This window comes from Cydia splendana, chromosome 24, assembly GCF_910591565.1.
Source record: "Cydia splendana chromosome 24, ilCydSple1.2, whole genome shotgun sequence".
In the NCBI taxonomy this organism is placed as follows: domain Eukaryota; kingdom Metazoa; phylum Arthropoda; class Insecta; order Lepidoptera; family Tortricidae; genus Cydia; species Cydia splendana.
The window spans coordinates 4,186,359-4,205,626 of NC_085983.1; the positions used below are offsets into that span (position 1 = coordinate 4,186,359).

Below are 19,268 nucleotides of genomic sequence, written 5' to 3' on the forward strand. Positions count from 1 at the left end.
CGGAATTTCTTTCTTCTGAGGACATCTATTTGATGTGTGTCCATCAACACCGCAGTTAAAACAACGTATCTTGCGAAACATTCTTCTTTCCATTCCTTCAGCATAGCCCCGTTTCTTTTGTGTGAATGAGAAGGCTTTTTCGGGTTGTTGAATTACAAAATATTGTAATAAGTCTTCCGGCTCTACGCATTTAAGTGCCTGCGCACTATTTCTCATCGATACATCCGATATGCCGTGAATAAGACAATCTACTGCCTTTTTCCCGGTGATCTCGCATCTATTCAACAGCATCAATTTGTCGTAGAAATATGTGCGCAAACTCTCATCGGCTCTAGTTTTTCGAGCAAACATTTCTTCCAACATAAGTGCAAAGTTGTCGTCGATTGGAAAGGCACGACGTAGTTTTACTTGCCAGTCTGGCCACGTAAAATTCAGGCTTGGTAGCGAATAAAGCCATTTCTTAGCTGTACCAACCAACTTTTGCGTCGCATAGTGAGATGTTTGGACATCGTCCCATTCATATATTCGAGCGTACTCATTTACCTTGTGCAACCAGATCTCGATATTTTGACTCTTATTATCAGGATCGAACTCCGGTAAAGCATTCAACATTTGATGAGAACTGATGGACGGTTTACTTCTGCTGTTAAGTGCTTCAATCAAATCTTTAACGTTGACGGTGCTGCCAGATCCTCCTGATTTACGGCGCTTTGAATTAGAATGTGCGCTCTCATCTGCAACGTCTTGTTTGCGCTTTGTACCCTCGCGCGTGCTAGTGTTCAATCCATCATTATCATCGTTATTGCTAACGATGGGGCGGTGACGTCTTCTAACAATTATCGGAGGTATATCGTCATCCGAGCTCTCACTTGACATACTTATTATTCGGTTTTTTCTCAGGACCAACGGAAGGCGCCCAGCAGTCTCACTGGAGGCAGATGTTCTTGACATGATCTAAAACAAATAAATAAACTTATCAATTACAAGCTTGCTTAGTTTGGACTAGATGGTTTTTGTAAGATTGTTCCCAAACCATGTATCTTTCCTTATACTCATCCTCATTCTCATCCTCATCCTCATCCTCGTACTCATCCCCATCCTCATCTTCATACTCATCCTCATACTCATCCTCATCCTCATACTCATCCTCATACTCATCCTCATACTCATCGCCATACTCATCCTCATACTCATCCTCATACTCATCCTCATCCTCATCCTCATACTCATACTCATCATCATTATGAGCATCGTCATCATCATCACAGCCTAGACAGAACCCTAACGTAAGGCTTGACTTTCGAAAGAACTCGTAGCATGCGATAGACAGCGATGGCTACATTTAACCTAAACAAGGGTTTTCCTAGACAATGAGCTCTCTTTTCTTACTCATTCACCTAGAACTCGAATTGATTTCCCCTATATAACATATTACATAGTACTCGGGAGCTTTAGTAGTGGATCTTTAACATACACTAACATATTCTATGTAATTAAGACTATTTCAAACACCTCGTTCTGTTAATCTTAATCCGTTCCGTACATCTTGCCACTATCGTAAGCTAAACTCGCTAGCTATGACAATTTTGGTAAGTATACATCTTCAATGAAGTGAGTGCCAACAGTGTGAGTGTACATTGTGGCGCTGCTCACATCTCATATAAATCCCAGACTGTACTCACAGTCACTCAGACAAAAATCTAGACTCACTCTGAGGAAAAATCTAGACGCCGGCTCACGACCTCAATCAAAAATCTAGACTATACACACAAATCTAGACGCACACTCACGTCTCAAACAAAATTTTGACGCACGCTCACGGCATCAAACACAAATCTAGACGCACGCTCACGTCATCAAACAAATCTAGACGCACGCTCACGTCATCAAACAATTCTAGACGCACGCTCACGTCATCAAACAAAATCAAGACGCACGCTCACGTCATCAAACACATATCTAGACGCACGCTCACGTCATCAAACACAAATCTAGACGCACGCTCACGTCATCAAACACAATCTAGACGCACGCTCACGTCATCAAACACAAATCTAGACGCACGCTCACGTCATCAAACACAAATCTAGACGCACGCTCACGTCATCAAACACAAATCTAGACGCACGCTCACGTCATCAAACACAAATCTAGACGCATGCTCACGTCCATAAACAAAAATCTAGACGAACACTCGCGTCTTGAAACAAACCCCAGATATGCTATTCACACACTTTTCTTAATAAAACTGACCTCAAGAGTCCAATATAGCTTGAACTACGTGACCGTGATAACAACGGGTGTAGACGAAGGTCAGAGTTATACTGGTTATCTTTATCCGCATTGCCATTCATCATTAATTGCTATGAGTAGCATCATGTAAATACGAACATAAAATGAAACATTCTCATGTAATATTAAACATCTAGACCCGTTAACAACGTATTGTACAAACGTATTGCAAACTTTTATACAATGAATGACGTATCACAACGTATCACAAGCTAAATTATCTTTACTTGAATCGATTGAAGCAACTACAAAAACAAATCCTTCCATTTCTACCATGATTAACTTTCATTTGTGGTGTAATTCACAAAAGTATGGATTTATTGTTCGAAATTGAAAATAATTAATATTATAAGAAGAAATACATGGAGCTATGAACATATAACATATACTTAGGGCGATTCCGTTTTACCTGCTATTTAGATATTTATAAATTCCAACCTATTAAATAAAACAAACTGGGCAAAAGATAAACTCAATGGAATCTTATCCATATAGTTTTTTTTTTTTGTAGGTAGTCAGAGAATGAACGAACAAAGAATTTTATACCTGAATTTACTATTAACTTTGCATGTATTTGAAACCATTATAACTACAGACATGCTGTAAAGAATTTAGTTAAGATACCGATGTTTCTCAACATCTAAACCCGTTACTATTCAATTATCTAAATACTATGGATTAACAATGTCTAATTGTGTATCAGGATAGTTGAAATAGTACTTACGTACACTCCGTGGTAAGTATATCCACCATGTAGGCAGGTTCTGGACACTTCTGAGATGTATATAACTCTACTTCTCCTTGACTGTACCGCTTGATGGTTCTCCCAAGAATGCCTCCACGACACCAAACCTCCTAACCGCCATGACTAAAAAATGGCGGGCAAATTATCATTGCTGATTGGTTGATACTAACTGTCAAACCTGACCAATCAGAGTTTAGCAACAGTCCCATTGGTAAGTTTGACCCAATCATATTCATGAAAAGTTCAGTGTTGCCAGTATAATATCAATTATTGGTGCGTTCAAAACGTATGATGATAATCTGTTGGGTGTTGCCTTTTTAATCGTATTTATAATAACACTGCGTTCACAAAAAATCATAAACGCGTTTGCTTAAATTCAATGTAAATACAAAAATCATGACACATATAATAAGCATAAAGGTACGTTGCATAGTTATTAAATCGTATAAATATAAAAGGCAAATTAATAAAAATGAATCGGCGACTCGAATTAAGGTTAAATAGGTTCAGAGAACGAAGTTTTAAGTAAAAGTAGCGCTCTTTTAGATCACAAATATCACAATACGGTTGCAAAAATTTAATTAGCAATCTTGCGGTCTTTTTCTAGGGACTTCAGCGATTTGAATCCTGAGTTTTTGACTTTGGTCGATAAAAAAAATCACTAATGTAGGTCTAAAATGCACATAAAAAAATTGCACAAAAAAAATTAAAATGAAAATTAATTCTAAAACCTAAAAAAACCTAAAATTATTTCAAAAAAATTAAGACAACGAACTTACTACGCCTTAATAATGTTTTACAGCAAAAAGATTATTATTTGTTACAAAAGCTTCGCTTCGTTTCGCTCGATCCTGCCTTAGCCTTGTGAACCTGACCTAACCGAGTTGGTTTTGCCCTGATCCATCAATTCTCTTGCTTTATTAAATTATGCTAATTCATTTTGTGCCAAATAACGTTATAGTTAATAATGTTATGCATATTTAAATTATGCGGATTCATTATTATGCGCAATAAGTGTTATGCTTTTTTTAATAATATGCCTGTTCAATGTTATGCACAATTATGTTATGCCAAATCTGTTATGCGAATTCATATTATGACAATTAATGTTAGGCGTATTAAGGGGCACCCATTATATTGGACTATTTACCATAGGTGCCATAGGGTAAAAACGGAACCCTATTACATACTAAGATTCCTCTGTCTGTCTGTCTGTCTTTCTAAATGTCTATCACAAGGTGTATCTCATGAACCGCGTTAGCTAGGCAGTCGAAATTTTCACAGATGATGTACATATTAACTCACATTTATAAATGGATCTAGCGCTAATTTATTTTTATTTATTACCTTTAGTTACCGACGTTTCGACATAGATTTCACTGGTCTTGGTACATATTTCTGTTGCCGCTATAACAAAAAATACTAAAAACAGAATAAAATAAATATTTAAGTGGGGCTCCCATACAACAAACATGATTTTTTTCGGTTTTTGCATAATGGTACGGAACCCTTCGTGCGCGAGTCCGGTTTTTATTCGTTCTTCGTATTAAGATATACTCATCCTAAGTATCATAACACACATCGAGGCCACATCTAGTTGCGACCATTCTATGTTTCTCAACAGCGATCTACGTACGTGTATTGCGCGCACTGTTGTCCACCAGCCTACCTCCTAATACAAAAACGTAATCATACTTACCGGCAATATAATAAAATGCTTGTGTAATTTTAAATGAAAAATGTTATTTTAATCAATGTCTGTCGCTCCTTTTGTGACATAATATGTAAATAAAATGTATATATTTAAGTTCTCATTTTAAGTGAATCTTTAAACCGAAGATGTTTGCTTATCTCTGATTGGATCTTTTGTTTTAGGCTTTGGTCACCGAACCTGGATTACGAGTGGTCCGACGAGGGCGAATGGTGATTGGTGACGTCACTGAAACGAATATAAATGACATAATAAAATTAAATAAAATTCTTTATTGCTTTTTTATTGGACGCATTCTCAAATTCAAAATTCAAATTTAAAATTCAAATTCCAATTTCTTTATTTCATTAAAAACCATTACATATTTTATTTTACAATGGCAGGTGCCTCCCTGTAAGTTATTTACAAAATAATCCGTGCTAGAGGTCTAAGTTACAATTTATTTAGTATTATCAATGATTTTTTATACAAGATACGTCATACACTAACATATCAAGCGAAAAAATGATGCCAACCAATGCTGCCAACGTCACGGCAGCATCAGTTACAATTTGTTTACAACTTCATACGCAAATGCGTAAAAGAGACTGCACAATTAAAAGAATACCTAAGTAAAAAAGAGACGGCTAGTGTTTGTCACTTGCGCGTGAATTTGGTAAATCAGTGATACCACCATAACACGACGGCAAACAGTGAAGATGGCGCGAAACGTAAAACTTATTAAGAAAAAAAATATCAAAGAATAAGATGTTTGACAGAAGGTGCAAATCATTTTAGTGCAGTTCTATCAAGTTCTATGTAGTCGCTACCGAAGTAAAAAGTTTTCACATTTAGTTATGTAAATAAAATATATTATATTACACTGATACATTTATTAGGCAAACCGTTAAAAATACACTACATAATCTAAACATAAAACTAAACTTAAATATAAATATAAGCAAAGGTTTTACTTTTTAGGTAGTTTTAGTGAATTAATTTAATTCTTTTTTTGTCTTTATTATTTTGCTTATAATTATTATACTTATCATTGTTACTTTTGTTAAGTGAAAAGAATAATAATTGTACACATTGAGACTATTTTCTTTAATTTGCCAATTGTTGTAAGTACTTAATTACAAGAAAAAATGCGTTCAAGTAAAAATACTTTGATATTTAAGTTGAAATTTATTTCTCTTATTTGTACGATAATCACCAAACAATGAATGCAACTTACCATGACGCGTCTGCTATGATAATCTATGTACGCAGTTGGTGCGTCCTTGTCATTCTCGCTAATAAGTACATAAACTTATCTCTTTCTGTCAGCCGGCGAAAATGGCGGCCGGCTTTATTTTATTCGAGATTAAACCGAAGGAAAACGGATTATTTCAGCTTTTACTTACGAATGATATGTGACGCCGTCAATTTTTTTGCGCTTCCGCAGATAATTTGAGCATTTCAACATAACGCAGGTCGGCATTTTGTTGCTTAATACACGTTATTTGTGGAAAAGTATTAACCGGTGTACACCTTCGCGCTTGCGTCAGGCAGACTGAGACAAACTCGTACACATGACACGAGTTGAGTGCTTCAATTTTGGAACGTGTATAACACATCTTGTATAATAAATCATTGAGTATTATACTATTCTTATAACCTTGTTCCTTAATTATTATCATACATCAGTTTTGGTACCAAAACGACTATTATTTTCGCAGTAGACATCTAGCATCGCGTAGCGGAATTATCAGTACCGCTACTTGATACTAGAATTGTCTAGAGTCGCGACTCACGAAAATTATATTGAACAACAATTTAGAACTAATATTAAAAGCAGAAGGAGTTCAAAATAGAGTTTTAAGTACTTAATCCGGTTATAATATTAGCTTAAAATTGTTGAGCATTAGACTTTTCGGTAGTTGCAACATCTATTGTCTAGTAGCAGTACTGATAATTCCGCTACTCGATGCTAGATGTCGACTACGAAAATATAGATGGTCAAGCAAATCTTGTCGGTAGAAAAAGGCGGCAAATTTAAAAAATGTAGGCGCGAAGGGTTATCGTCCCATAGAAAATTTGAATTTCGCGCCTTTTACTACTGACAAGATTTGCTTGACCAACTTTAATAGTCGTTTTGGTACTAAAACTGATATATGGAGTGAGCACTCTTTTTCTATATGCCATTTGACATTCCTTTCTGGTCATTCGATTTTGAACCGTAATTCTTATAGTAGAGATGCGTTTTTGTTTTAAGTATGATAGCAAGTATGTTGCCCCTAATATTTATATTTTATATTTTTATACTAGTAGTTCGCCCCGAACTGAGAACTCGCGGTTCGCCAAAAAGATCAATTGAATGCAGTGCTACTACTTAGTCTGAGATGGGCATTTCGTAATTGATTCCTGATTCCACGATTACTTGAAATTACTTTGTAATCTGATTACCGATTCCCAGATTACTTTGTAATCTAACAATACCGAATTACTAAGTACAATTCCATTTGAGGAACCAGGAATCAATTTTTCGAATATTACAATTACTAGTAAATTGGAATCAATGTCGATTCCTCATTACAGGAATATATTACTTGATTCCTTTCAGATTACATTTCGTACTACTACTATCAAAAGTACATTTCGATAGTAGATATAGATGTTGTTGACTTACTAGGATGCATCTACCTATACCTTATTTGAAACAGGTGTGCAGATTTCGAAAATGATGACCATGACCAATGAAATGACATCCATGACGACTTTTAGGACATAGTGCATGGCCGCCATCTTGGATTCCAAAATAGTCATCATTTTCCAAATCGGGGCCCCCTAAAACCTATAAAACGACATCCATGACGATTTTTATGACATAGTGCATGGCCGCCATTTTGGAATCCAAAATGGTCATCATTTTCGAAATCTGCGCCCCCTAAAACCTATAAAACGACATCCATGACGACTTTTATGACATACCGCATGGTCGCCATTTTGGATTCCAAAATGATCATCATTTTCGAAATCTGCGCCCCCTAAAACCAAAAATCGACATCCATGACGACTTTTATGACATTATGCGTGGCCACCATCTTGGTTTCCAAAATTGGCATCATATTCGAAATCTGCGCCCCCCATAACCTATAAAACGACATCCATGACGACTTTTATGACATAGTGCATGGCTGCCATTTTGAAATCCAAAATGGTCATCATTTTCGAATTCTGCGCCCCCCAAAACCTATAAAACGATATCCATGACGACTTTTATGACATAGTGCATGGCCGCCATCTTGGATTCCAAAATTGTCATAATTTTTGAAAAAAATCTTAAATTAAAAAAACAATATTATAAATGTGTAACAAACCGAGCACTTTCATTTGATACCAAACTCGACCATACTTTCTTGCAATTAAAATGACCAGAATAGCAAGACCCCTCACAAATGGCTTTTTAGCATTTTAAGCTCTTCTAGCTCAATAACTTCTACCTCAATAGCCTGCTCAAAATTTAATGACTAAAATATAATGCCCTCAACTATACGTTCACCCAATTTCATTTAAATTAGAACAAATTTACAAAAGTTATTGAATATCAAACTATCCTCTGATAATTCAACTTAAAAACATCGAAATGCCGGGACGTGCCCCTAGCCAGCCGTGTGTTCAAAGTTGAATGTTGAACTTCACTTCGCTTCGCTCGCTCGTTCGATTAATTTAGCATCTCCGGCACCCTATCAAAATAGTTTACATTGTAAAATACAATGCAGTTAGCATTATGTATACTAATAACCAGACATCGTACATTTTATAGCATTTTTGTAGCATTTTTGGTGCAGCGGAGTGGTGTTACATAACGGAATTGGTATACATAGATTATTCCAACTGAAATGGTAAATTAAGGTTAACGCTATTTAATCATTAGGGTTGAAATTACTTCTTCCTCGCGTTGTCCCGGCATTTTGCTACGGCTCATGGGAGCCTGGGGTCCGCTTGACAACTAATCCCATGATTTGACGTAGTCACTAGTTTTTACGAAAGCGACTGCCATCTGACCTTCCAACCCAGAGGGGAAACTAGGCCGTATTGGGATTAGTCCGGTTTCCTCACGATGTTTTCCTTCACTGAAAAGCGACTGGCAAATATCAAATGACATTTCGTACATACAACATCCACATACATTCGTACATTTCGTACATAGGGTTGAAATTGTTTACGCTAATTCAGTTAACACCACTCCGAAAATGCTATAATGTCTGCGAATAACTAATTAACTTTAATTAAATTAAACAAATACTAATAATGTGCAATAAACTCCAATAAGTCATGTGTTAGTTGTTTAACATTTAATTTATTCGCAGTCTTCAAATCGCAGACACTTTTAGCCTTTATCAATACGGTATCAGCGCGCTTCTTAAAGCAGATAGTATTATCATGGCGTTAATTGTACAAATAGCCTTTACGTCATAGCCCGCCATTTTCTATTTTATAGTCAGTCTCTGACCTGCCGTTCGTACGATTGTGTGTTTCGTCATTATAATCCGACCGGATCGCGTAGCCCCTTCCCGCCTCAGGCCCCGCTGGTTTCTCGCGACGTTTTAATTCGGTCGTGTTACCGCAGTGTTTACTTTTTTAAATAACTTTTTTTTTTACTTTCCGGAGGTGCTTTATTGGTGTTGTGTTGTGATTTTTTCGTATTTTTGGATTTTTGAGAAAGTGTAAGTATGTTTAGGTTATGTTGGCAGTTTGTATTGTTTATTTTGCCGTATTATTTATTTATTGACAGTGACAGTTTTTTAACTCTAATTTTAGGGAATAATTATATTGAAGCTTTTGCTAATTCTTTTAGGTATCAAATGGAACAAATGGTTAAAATATATGCCTGTATTTTATTAAGGTTGATATCATCACATGTTTCATACTTATGTTATAAACCTACGTAGTTCCGTGTCCACATAACATGTTTTTTCTGCGATTTAAAAAACCTTGAGTTGAGCTCAAATCAGCACATCAATTTGACATTTCGTTTATGCAGTAAATCAAAATGTAATAACTGCATGAGAGTGTTTATCAAAATGAACTCTAATAAGACCACTTAAGGTTGAAAATAGATATTTGAAATACATCAATATTGTTACGCAATAAAACATATTAGGCAAAATGCGAGACGCAACATGTGATAAGTAAATAGGTAAGGGAAATGTGAACTTTAATGCTATGAGCATTAGGTTCAATTTCTTACTACAGGTGAAAGTCGATATATAAGTAAGTACGCGCCGCTCAAAAATATGAACGTAATTATTGTAATATATACTTAAGAAATATTACTATAAAGTTGAAAATCTAATGTATGAAAACTATATGTCGTTCATAAAATTGATGTAGGGGGCTGTCCATAAATTACGTCATCGTTTTTTGACGATTGTTGACCCCCCCCCCCTCAAATCATCCAAAAATCATGCTTCGAATGACCCCGTTTCCTCCTACGTCATGCTACCATCATCCGATGTCAAGACCCCCCCCCTAATTTGAAATGACGTAATTTATGAATAGCCCCTAGGGTGTATAGTGGAGGCATTCACTTTCTAAACTGTATTCTGGCAAATATATTATTTGATTGATTGATTGATATGTAGGTCGTAGTAGGTAGAGCTAGACCAAGAAAAGTCTGCAGCGATTTTGATAGCCCTCGCAGTGCAAGCGTCATTTTAAACCTCAAACTTCCATGAAATTATGACGTATGTATAAATAAAACTTGCACTCTGCGTCTATAGAGTTAGAGTCTCACCAAGAAAAGTCTGCAGCAGATTTGATAGCCCACGCAGTGTAAGTGTTATTTATACGTCATAATTTCATAGAAGTTTGGCGTTTAAAATGACACTTGCACTGCGTGGGCTATCAAAATCGCTGCAGACTTTTCAAGGTCAGACTCTATCAAAATCGCTGCAGACTTTTCACGGTCAGACTCTATCAAAATCGCTGCAGACTTTTCACGGTGTAACTCTACAAGCTCGATCGCTGACTGTCAATTTGGAAATTGTTGGAACCCGTTCGCCAGGAGGGATATAATGCCATGGTCCCGTTAATGAGAATCTAATAGAGTTGGACCAAGATAAGTCTGCAACCATTTTGATAGCACAGTAGCATACACAGTGCAAGTGATATTTATACGTCATCATTTCATAGAAGTTTTACGTTTAAAATAACACATGCAGCGTATTATCAAAATCGTTGCAGACTTATCTTGGGCCAACAATAACTATGGTGGTGGTACTGGTGCTCGACGCGGTCCCAGTACATAGTAGGTACATGTCATCTTGAAACTTAAGTCATCGTCAATAGAGGTGACAGAAAGGTGTCATCTATTGGGCATTAGCGTGTCGAGCACTAGTACCACCACCTTATCTACGGCGGAACTGTTTATATGTATTTATTTTATACATAAACATGATATAACAATATGATTGATATGTGCCACGCCGAGGTGCCACGTGGCCACGGTGTGAGTCGCGAAACGTTAGCACCACAACAATACATTATCGTTGGCTACAAGACTATGATAAGATGATAAAATTGATAAAAAATCTAAAACAGGTAAATCTCATTTGTGATATGTATACATATATGATTTCCTTAACCACAGAATAAGTAATCGGGTATTTGACTACCGTAAAATGGGGTGAGTAGGGTCAAAACTGAAATTCAAATCTCGATAACATTTTATTTTTACATATGAAAACTGAATGGTGTACTTATATAATAAGTGTTCCGGACGTTTGTATTTTAGTTTTTATTTTATTTTGGGTAGTTCCATTTCCTAACTTTGACGATAAAGAGGAAAACCCACCTCACCCCGTAGTGCCTCGTATTTGGGGTGAGAGGGGTTAATTTTCATATAAAGGTGATTTTGGAAGATTGTAGGATCGATTTTTTTTTATTATGCGTATTACTATAGCTCTATTTGAAATTGGAATACATTATTTTTGTAGCAGTAGCCTTAAAATACACTCGCTTAAAATACAATATATTAGTGCAAACGGGATGTATAGAATAGTAGATTGTACAACAAGGGCATAAAGTGACCTATTTTTACCCGAGGCAATTTTTTGGTCTGAGCGAAGCGAAGACCAAAATAGTAGACGAGGGTAAAAATGGACATTTATGCCCTTGTTGTACACTCTGCTTTTCACTTCGATTGCGAGGAAAATAAACAAAAAATCAAATATTTTAGGTTATTTTAACGTATTTATTCAAGACTAAAGAAAATTGTTCTTGGGCCGGTCGGAGGCGCGGGGCACGATAGATGATTTTACTTTATGCTCTAGAGCATAAAATGCGATTTTATGTCGTCTACGCACGACATAAAGGTGCACTTTTTGAGCATGAGAAGTGAAAAGTAAGTTACGTTCTCGACGGCGTTTATGTCAGTGACAAACTGATGGTAACCGTACGGGTATAGCCGGTATAGGCCAATTAAACGTATGGCGCCACCGCTCGAAAAGATGGAGCCATATAAAAATTCTAGGTACTTTGACATTATCCACCATATCAAATTCTCTTTTCACGACACCAATTCGAAAAAGGGCTTTTTCTTAATATCTGCTAGGAGGGATCAAAGTGGCACTTTTCTTCCCTGCTAGGAGGGATAAAAGTAACACTTTTCTGTTCTAGCACACTATTTTTACATTTTTTTTCAACATTATTTTTTTTAGCTTAAATAATCTGTTTAAGCATCAGCATCACTACGTTCGGGATTCTATTGTAGAATCCATCGCTTCATTCAGGATTCAATGTACGCCCTTGACGGAAATATATCATTTTGATCCCTTGTAACACAAACTACTATTGCTATTATGAGTAATGTTAACTGTACCAGTTGGGAGACACTCCTGACTTCAGGCAAAATCGGCTCCGTTCGGCTCAGCATTGCTCCGAGCTATTATTAGGGTTGGCCCCACTTGACGTCTTTTGCGTGCACGACCACAGATAAGATAATGACTTGAATTTTGACAACCCTAAATAGCCGAAAGGGATAGTGCCATATTAGAAAGGGAGGGCATGATTCGTCCCTGAACCGCTGTCAAACTTCGGTTTTGTAGGAAGTTTCCTTTCTGTACGGTAGTACTATTATATATTCTGTGCTGTGCTATGAGTAAGTATGCAACTGTACTATTCCGACGCGTGTAGTATTATTGATTTCCCGCCTCAACTGTAAGGTATCCAAGGTCAGGGTATTTTCACCGTGACGAATACATAATAAAAAGGGTTATTTTGTATAGGAAGGAAGGAAATTACGTGTCATAGCATTTTAACATAGCTTGATGTGTACGGTGGCTACTTATCTGTATCTTTAGGTAGGTATTAAAAAAAATAAACAAACAATTTGTACATTTTCGGGTAGTTCTAATATTTAACCGACCAAATACAAAACCGCCTGGATCAGTCACTGAACTACCTGACTCTAACCTACATTATTTGATCGTGTAATGTTTCCATCTACCCTCAACTGGCGTAAGGAGTCATTTGAGGGTAGATTATGTTTACTTTTATTTAAATACCTAAAGATACAGAGTATAGAGCTGACTACCATAAAATTAACCTTAAAACGAAAATATGTATTGAGATGACCGCTGGCACCGTACTTAAGCTATTTGTAAAATACTATAGGGACCGTACGCGTTGGAGGGTCTGCCATCTTGTGGCCTGAATTGGAAACATAAACATGTACATGATCCCGATGGACAGCCTCTGCATTAGCAGTGGGGAAACACTCCTCCTTTCGGGCAAACTCGGCTCCGTTCGGCACAGCATTTCTCCGAGTATAATTATTAGTGTTGACACAACTTGACGTCCCTTTGCGTGCACGACCACAGATAAGATAATTACTTGAATTTTGACAACCCTAAATAGCCGAAAGGGATACTTAGTGCCATAAGTTAGGGATATCATGATTCGACCCTGAATCTCTGTCAAACTTCGGTTTTGTAGGAAGTGTCCTTTCTGTACGGTAGTACTATTACTTATTCTGTGCATTAGGGAAAACCTGGAGCGGGGTCAAGGCCCCTTTCTTGCAGCGACGACCCAGTTCTCTGAGGAAAGATTTTTCCTCACTTTGTCTGTTTAAGTCAATGCTTAGTAGATAGGTAACGAATTTTCTGTTTTCGCGGTAAGGGGTTGTGCACAAATCACGCGAGGTGTTTTCGGCTACTTTTTGACCCCCCTCCCCCTTGGTGATATTTGGTGAGGTTTTTGGGTACCTCCCTTCCCCACATAACCTCACGTGTATTCTTTTGAATTTTTTCCAACCGACCGGTCAAGGCCACACGCTCCAAAATTTCGTACAATAGACTCGCTATTTTGATGTGAGGAGTGAAGATTTATGTTTAACGAAACCTCGGGGGTCAATTACTGAAGCCTGCTACTCATCGATATACAATATTACATAGTAGAGATGGGCCGAATATGGACTTCGATGAATACGAATATTACGGATACCTATTCGGTTCAGATCATACCGAATACGAATATTCGGGTGGGCTAAAATACTGCCTAAAACGCTGGAAACAAGTTCATACGGGTCTGCGATCTGCACACCTCGTGTTTTTGACCTTTCTCCTATGGACCGGCCGGGAATGTTTAAGAAAAGAAACTGAACCGTCTCATGCCTGAGGGGCTACCGCGAAAACAGAAATTCGCAGATTGCGGGGATCTTTCTCTTTTACTCCAATGAAGGCGTAATTAGAGTGGCAGAGAAAAATGCCCGCAATTTGCGAACTTCGATTTTCGCGGTTATAGCCCTGGCCGCGAAGTGCACCTGCGACAGCGCCAGCTAGCGGACGCCTTTAAAAAATAGGTAATTGGTTTATTCCATGAATCTAGTATTAAAACTGGATCTGGCATGAGGGTGGGGTGAAGTGACCGAACAGGATAGTCTTATGTATCTTTCAGTAGGATCGAGTAGCAGCGAAAGATTCGAGCTATTATTGTTTGTCCTTGTCACAGTCTCACATTTTATTTGTTCCCCACCGTTTTTTTTAGTATGGATTATGGTGGGCAACAAATGAATTCGACCAATCACAGTGTCGCATTTGCGTATGTTTTGTCCCTCCCGGAGTCCCGGAGGCACACGTATGCAACTTCTATACGATCCTACCTTCTATGGTTTAATAGGTAAATATTCGGTGGTTAGAACCAAACTATTCGGCCGAATACGAACATTGAAAAATATGCCGAATATGACGAATACCGAATAATTACCGAATATGCGGCCCACCTCTATCTCTATCACATAGTAATAAATAATAATAATGGTACTTTATAGGTACTGTTATCTCAATAGCAATTATTAGCACGATGATTGATGACTGTGATTAGGTATTGAATAGGTACCGACAGATAATTTACTTACTTAAGCCGTGACCCTTATAACAATGATGTTATGGTATATTTTAGCTAAATCTATTGGAGTTGTAGTACAAGTAGTAGTACGTGTAACGGGTGCGCAGTAGACGTGCGTGATTTGTTTTTATACCTATATAAGGGCTACAAATATAATGACCACCAAAAAATACTTTGGTACCCTAAATAAAAAAAACATGCTTACCAAAAAAAATTACAGAACACCAAAAAAATAAGGCCTAAAAATACAAAAGTACGACCGTTTTAATTACGACTGCCCTTCAAATTGTATTCAAATACCAAATATATTGAATGACCACCAAAAATCATTAATGATCACCAAATCTTGAAGACCAAATTAATGCAATATTTTCACCTAAATAAACCACTATGATTACCAAAAAATGTATACATATTACCAAATAAAGTAAACTGATGCCAAAATTACTAGCCCCTCCCGCTCAACCCCCCGTACCCTGCACCGCATACCTACCTAACCTACTTTTCTAGTAGCATGTCGTTATGCTACTAGAAAGCAACCCTTACAGAAACGAAATGGTACTATAAAAGTAGGTTAGGTTAGGTTTGAACTGCGACCTTTACAGAATCGAAATGCTACTATAAAAGTGGGTTAGGTTAGGTTAGAACTGCGATCCTCACAGAACCGAAATGCTACTAGAAAAGTGGGTTAGGTTAGGTTTCAACTGCGACCCATACATAAACGAAATGCTACTAGAAAAGTGGGTTAGGTTAGGTTTGAACTGCGACCCATACAGAAACGAAATGCTACTAGAAAAGTGGGTTAGGTTAGGTTTGAACTGCGACCCTTACAGAACCAAACTGCTATCAGAAAAGTGGGTTAGGTTAGGTTACTTAGGTTTGAAATGCGACCCTTACAGAAACCAAATGCTACTAGAAAAATGGGTTAGGTTAGGTATGAACTGCGACCCTTACAGAAAAGTAATGCTACTGGAAAAGTGGGTTAGGTTAGGTTTGAACTGCGACCCTTCCAGAAAAGAAATGCTACTGGAAAAGTGGGTTAGGTTAGGTTTGAACTGCGACCCTTACAGAAAGGAAATGCTACTAGAAAAGTGGGTTAGGTTAGGTTTGAACTCGACCCATACAGAAAATAAATGCTACTAGAAAAGTAGGTTAGGTTAGGTTTGAACTGCGACCCTTACAGAAAAGAAATGCTACTAGAAAAGTGGGTTAGGTTAGGTTTGAACTGCGACCCTTACAGAAAGAAATGCTACTAGAAAAGTGGGTTAGGTTAGGTTTGAACTGCGACCCATACAGAAACGAAATGCTACTAGAAAAGTGGGTTAGGTTAGGTTTGAACTGCGACCCTTGCAGAAAAGAAATGCTACTAGAAAAGTGGGTTAGATTAGGTTTGAACTGCGACCCTTACAGAAACGAAATGCTACTAGAAAAGTGGGTTAAGTTAGGTTAGAACTGCGACTGTTACAGAAATAAAATGGTACTAGAAAAAGGTGACGAAGTGGAATAATTAATTTAATAGTATTATATTAAACATTTGCACATTTTTAATAAAAATGTGGTTACAATTTTGGTGGTCATTTACTATTTTTGGGTTTACAATGATTATTTTTGTGTCATTTTCTTTAATAGGATAGCAATATGTAAAAATTTGGTTATCATTTCACATTAAAATGGGGTTTGAAATTTGGTAATCATTTACAATTTTTGGGTTAATAATGATTAGTTTGCTGTCATTTTCTTTAAAAGGATAGTAAAATGTAATAAAATTGGTAATCATTTCATATTAAAATGGTGTTATAATTTTGGTGATCATTCATTATTTTAGGGTGGTAAAATATATTTTTTTGGTATGAAATTTTACTAAATCTGGTGATCAGTTAAATAGCAGCCCTATATAAGTAGGCCCCTGAGGGGCTACCGCGAAAACCGAAATTCGCAAATTGCGGGGATCTTTCTCTTTTACTCCAATGAAGGCGTAATTAGGGTGACAAGAATAAATGCCCGCAATTTGCGAACTTCGATTTTCGCGGTTATAGCCCTGTACACAATGGGCCAGCATCTGTCTGGGGGACGCATTTATGCAAATACAAATACAAATACAAATACAAATACTTTATTAATAACGCCAAGTTACATGTCAGGTACAGTCTATATCTAATTTAAAATTAGATAAATTAAATTGAATTGTATCATTATTTGATTTAAATATTACAGTAAAACATTAAAATACTGACTAGAAAGTTATATAGTAGGGAGTTGGTAGAACTCGTTTACAGAATAAAATATATGACTAAGAAGCCACTTGCGTAATCTAGCTTTGAAGACCACCGCAGAAGTTGCATCTCTTTTTATTTCGTTAGGTAGTCTGTTATACACAGACGGGCCCGAGATGTATACCGACTTTTCTGATTTGCGCAGTTTGTGTGCGGGAGTGACGAGGAGATGGGCAAGCTTGTTGCTACGCATCGCGCGGGATTCGTTCACACCTCGTTGTCTAAACGCATCGTAGTGTTTATATGTAAAGAGAGCAACTTGGAAAATGTGCTCACAGGGAAGAGGCAAAATATCCAATTCTTTAAATAACTCCCTGCACGACACGTCATCAGGCACACCCACAATAGCGCGTACCGCCCGCTTCTGCATCCTGAAGACTCGATCGGCATCGGCAGCACGCGCCCACAGCTCCACACCGTAGGTGATGAGGCTGTGGACGGTCGCAAAGTAGCACGATAGCACGACGCTACGGGACGCGGTGCCCGCGAGGCGACGGAGCGCAAAGCATGCTCGGCCAAGCCTAGAACATATCTCATCGATATGTTGGTCCCAGATGAGGCCGCTATCTATTTGGAAGCCTAGTAGTCTAGCCGATTGGACCATCTGCAGGGCGGTTTGTTCAGCAGTGACTGAGTACGGCGACGGCGCCGTGCCATTGAGCTGGAATGTGAGGTAACAAGTTTTATCTCTATTTAAGGCTAAGCCGTTCAGTCTAAACCAAAACTCAAGCCTCTGGACTACGGAGTTTAACTTGTGTTCCAGTTCTCGCGTGGTCGGCGCAGTAACTATGGCGGCGACGTCGTCTGCATACATATATATCTCTGCGTCGTGTATTGCGGTGGGCAGGTCGTTGAGTAATAAACTGAACAGAGTGTTCGACAGGCACGAGCCCTGCGGCACGCCCATCACATTCGTCATCTCAGATGATGTGATCTTTCCGTTTTCCGCAACAACGACTTGCGAGCGGTGAGACATGAATGATGTTAGCAGGGACAAGGCCGGGCCGCGAATACCGTAGAAACTCAGCTTGTCGGCTATGAGCTGGTGGTCTGCGGTGTCAAAAGCGCGCGAGAGGTCGCAGCATAGCAGCGCTACGTGTTGGCCCGCTTCGCGCGCGCTCAGCACGCGCCACACCACTTCGCGCACCAGGTCGGTGGTGGCGCGCCCCGCCCTGTATGCGTATTGTCTCTCAGTCATCACGTTGCACTGTTCGATAAAGGATAGCAGCCTTTTGTTTAAACCTACCTCTAGAACCTTACTGATGGCAGGAACTAGGGATATCGGCCTGTAAGACTTCATATCGAACTTTTTCCCTTTACCTTTGTAAAGGGGCGATATTTTAACCTTTTTCAGAGGCATAGGATACGTACCCTCTCTGATGCAGGAATTAAATAGGTATGCTACGATTGGTGCAATAGGTAGTACGGCTGATCGAAGTAGGTTAGGTGATATGCCATAGACGTCTGTACTGTTTTTAGGGGCTATATGCTTGTTCAGTAGTAATACTATTTCACCTGGGGAGAACAGTGTTAGCCGCAGTGATGCATCGGCTGCGGGCGCGGCGGCCCGCAGTGCGGCGTGCGCGCGCGTCACATCGGCCGGCGGCGCGCCGCACCTGCTGGCGGCTGTCGTGAACTCGATGTTCAGTGCATCGACCAAAGCCTCCTTGGAACTAAAGTCCTTTCCGTCGGTGTCTCGCAGCAGGTCTGTAAAGTCAACCCTAGCGCGGTCTCGACGGCCGAGTTCCGTAGATATTATATTCCACATGCATTTAGCTTTGTTCGGGTGGTCACGAATAATATCAGAATAGTAATTAGTCCGTTTGTCTTTGAGCATTGCATTATATTTTTTGGAGTAACTTTCGGCAACACTAGT

General features: G+C 38.4%; 2 protein-coding genes across 2 annotated transcripts in view; both read left to right on the plus strand.

Annotated features, from left to right (window-relative positions):
* The window catches only part of LOC134802405 (uncharacterized), a 60,443-nt gene extending 55,423 nt beyond the window's left edge, over positions 1 to 5,020 (plus strand). The window contains exon 10 of the mRNA XM_063775061.1: positions 4,913 to 5,020. Coding sequence (XP_063631131.1) covers positions 4,913 to 4,964 — 52 coding nt within the window. The 3' untranslated portion in view covers positions 4,965 to 5,020. The remainder of the gene's footprint in view (positions 1 to 4,912) is intronic.
* A 4,167-nt stretch (positions 5,021 to 9,187) lies between these two features.
* The window catches only part of LOC134802315 (segmentation protein cap'n'collar-like), a 183,006-nt gene continuing 172,925 nt past the window's right edge, over positions 9,188 to 19,268 (plus strand). The window contains exon 1 of the mRNA XM_063774907.1: positions 9,188 to 9,439. The gene's annotated coding sequence lies outside the window, so the exon portion shown is untranslated. The remainder of the gene's footprint in view (positions 9,440 to 19,268) is intronic.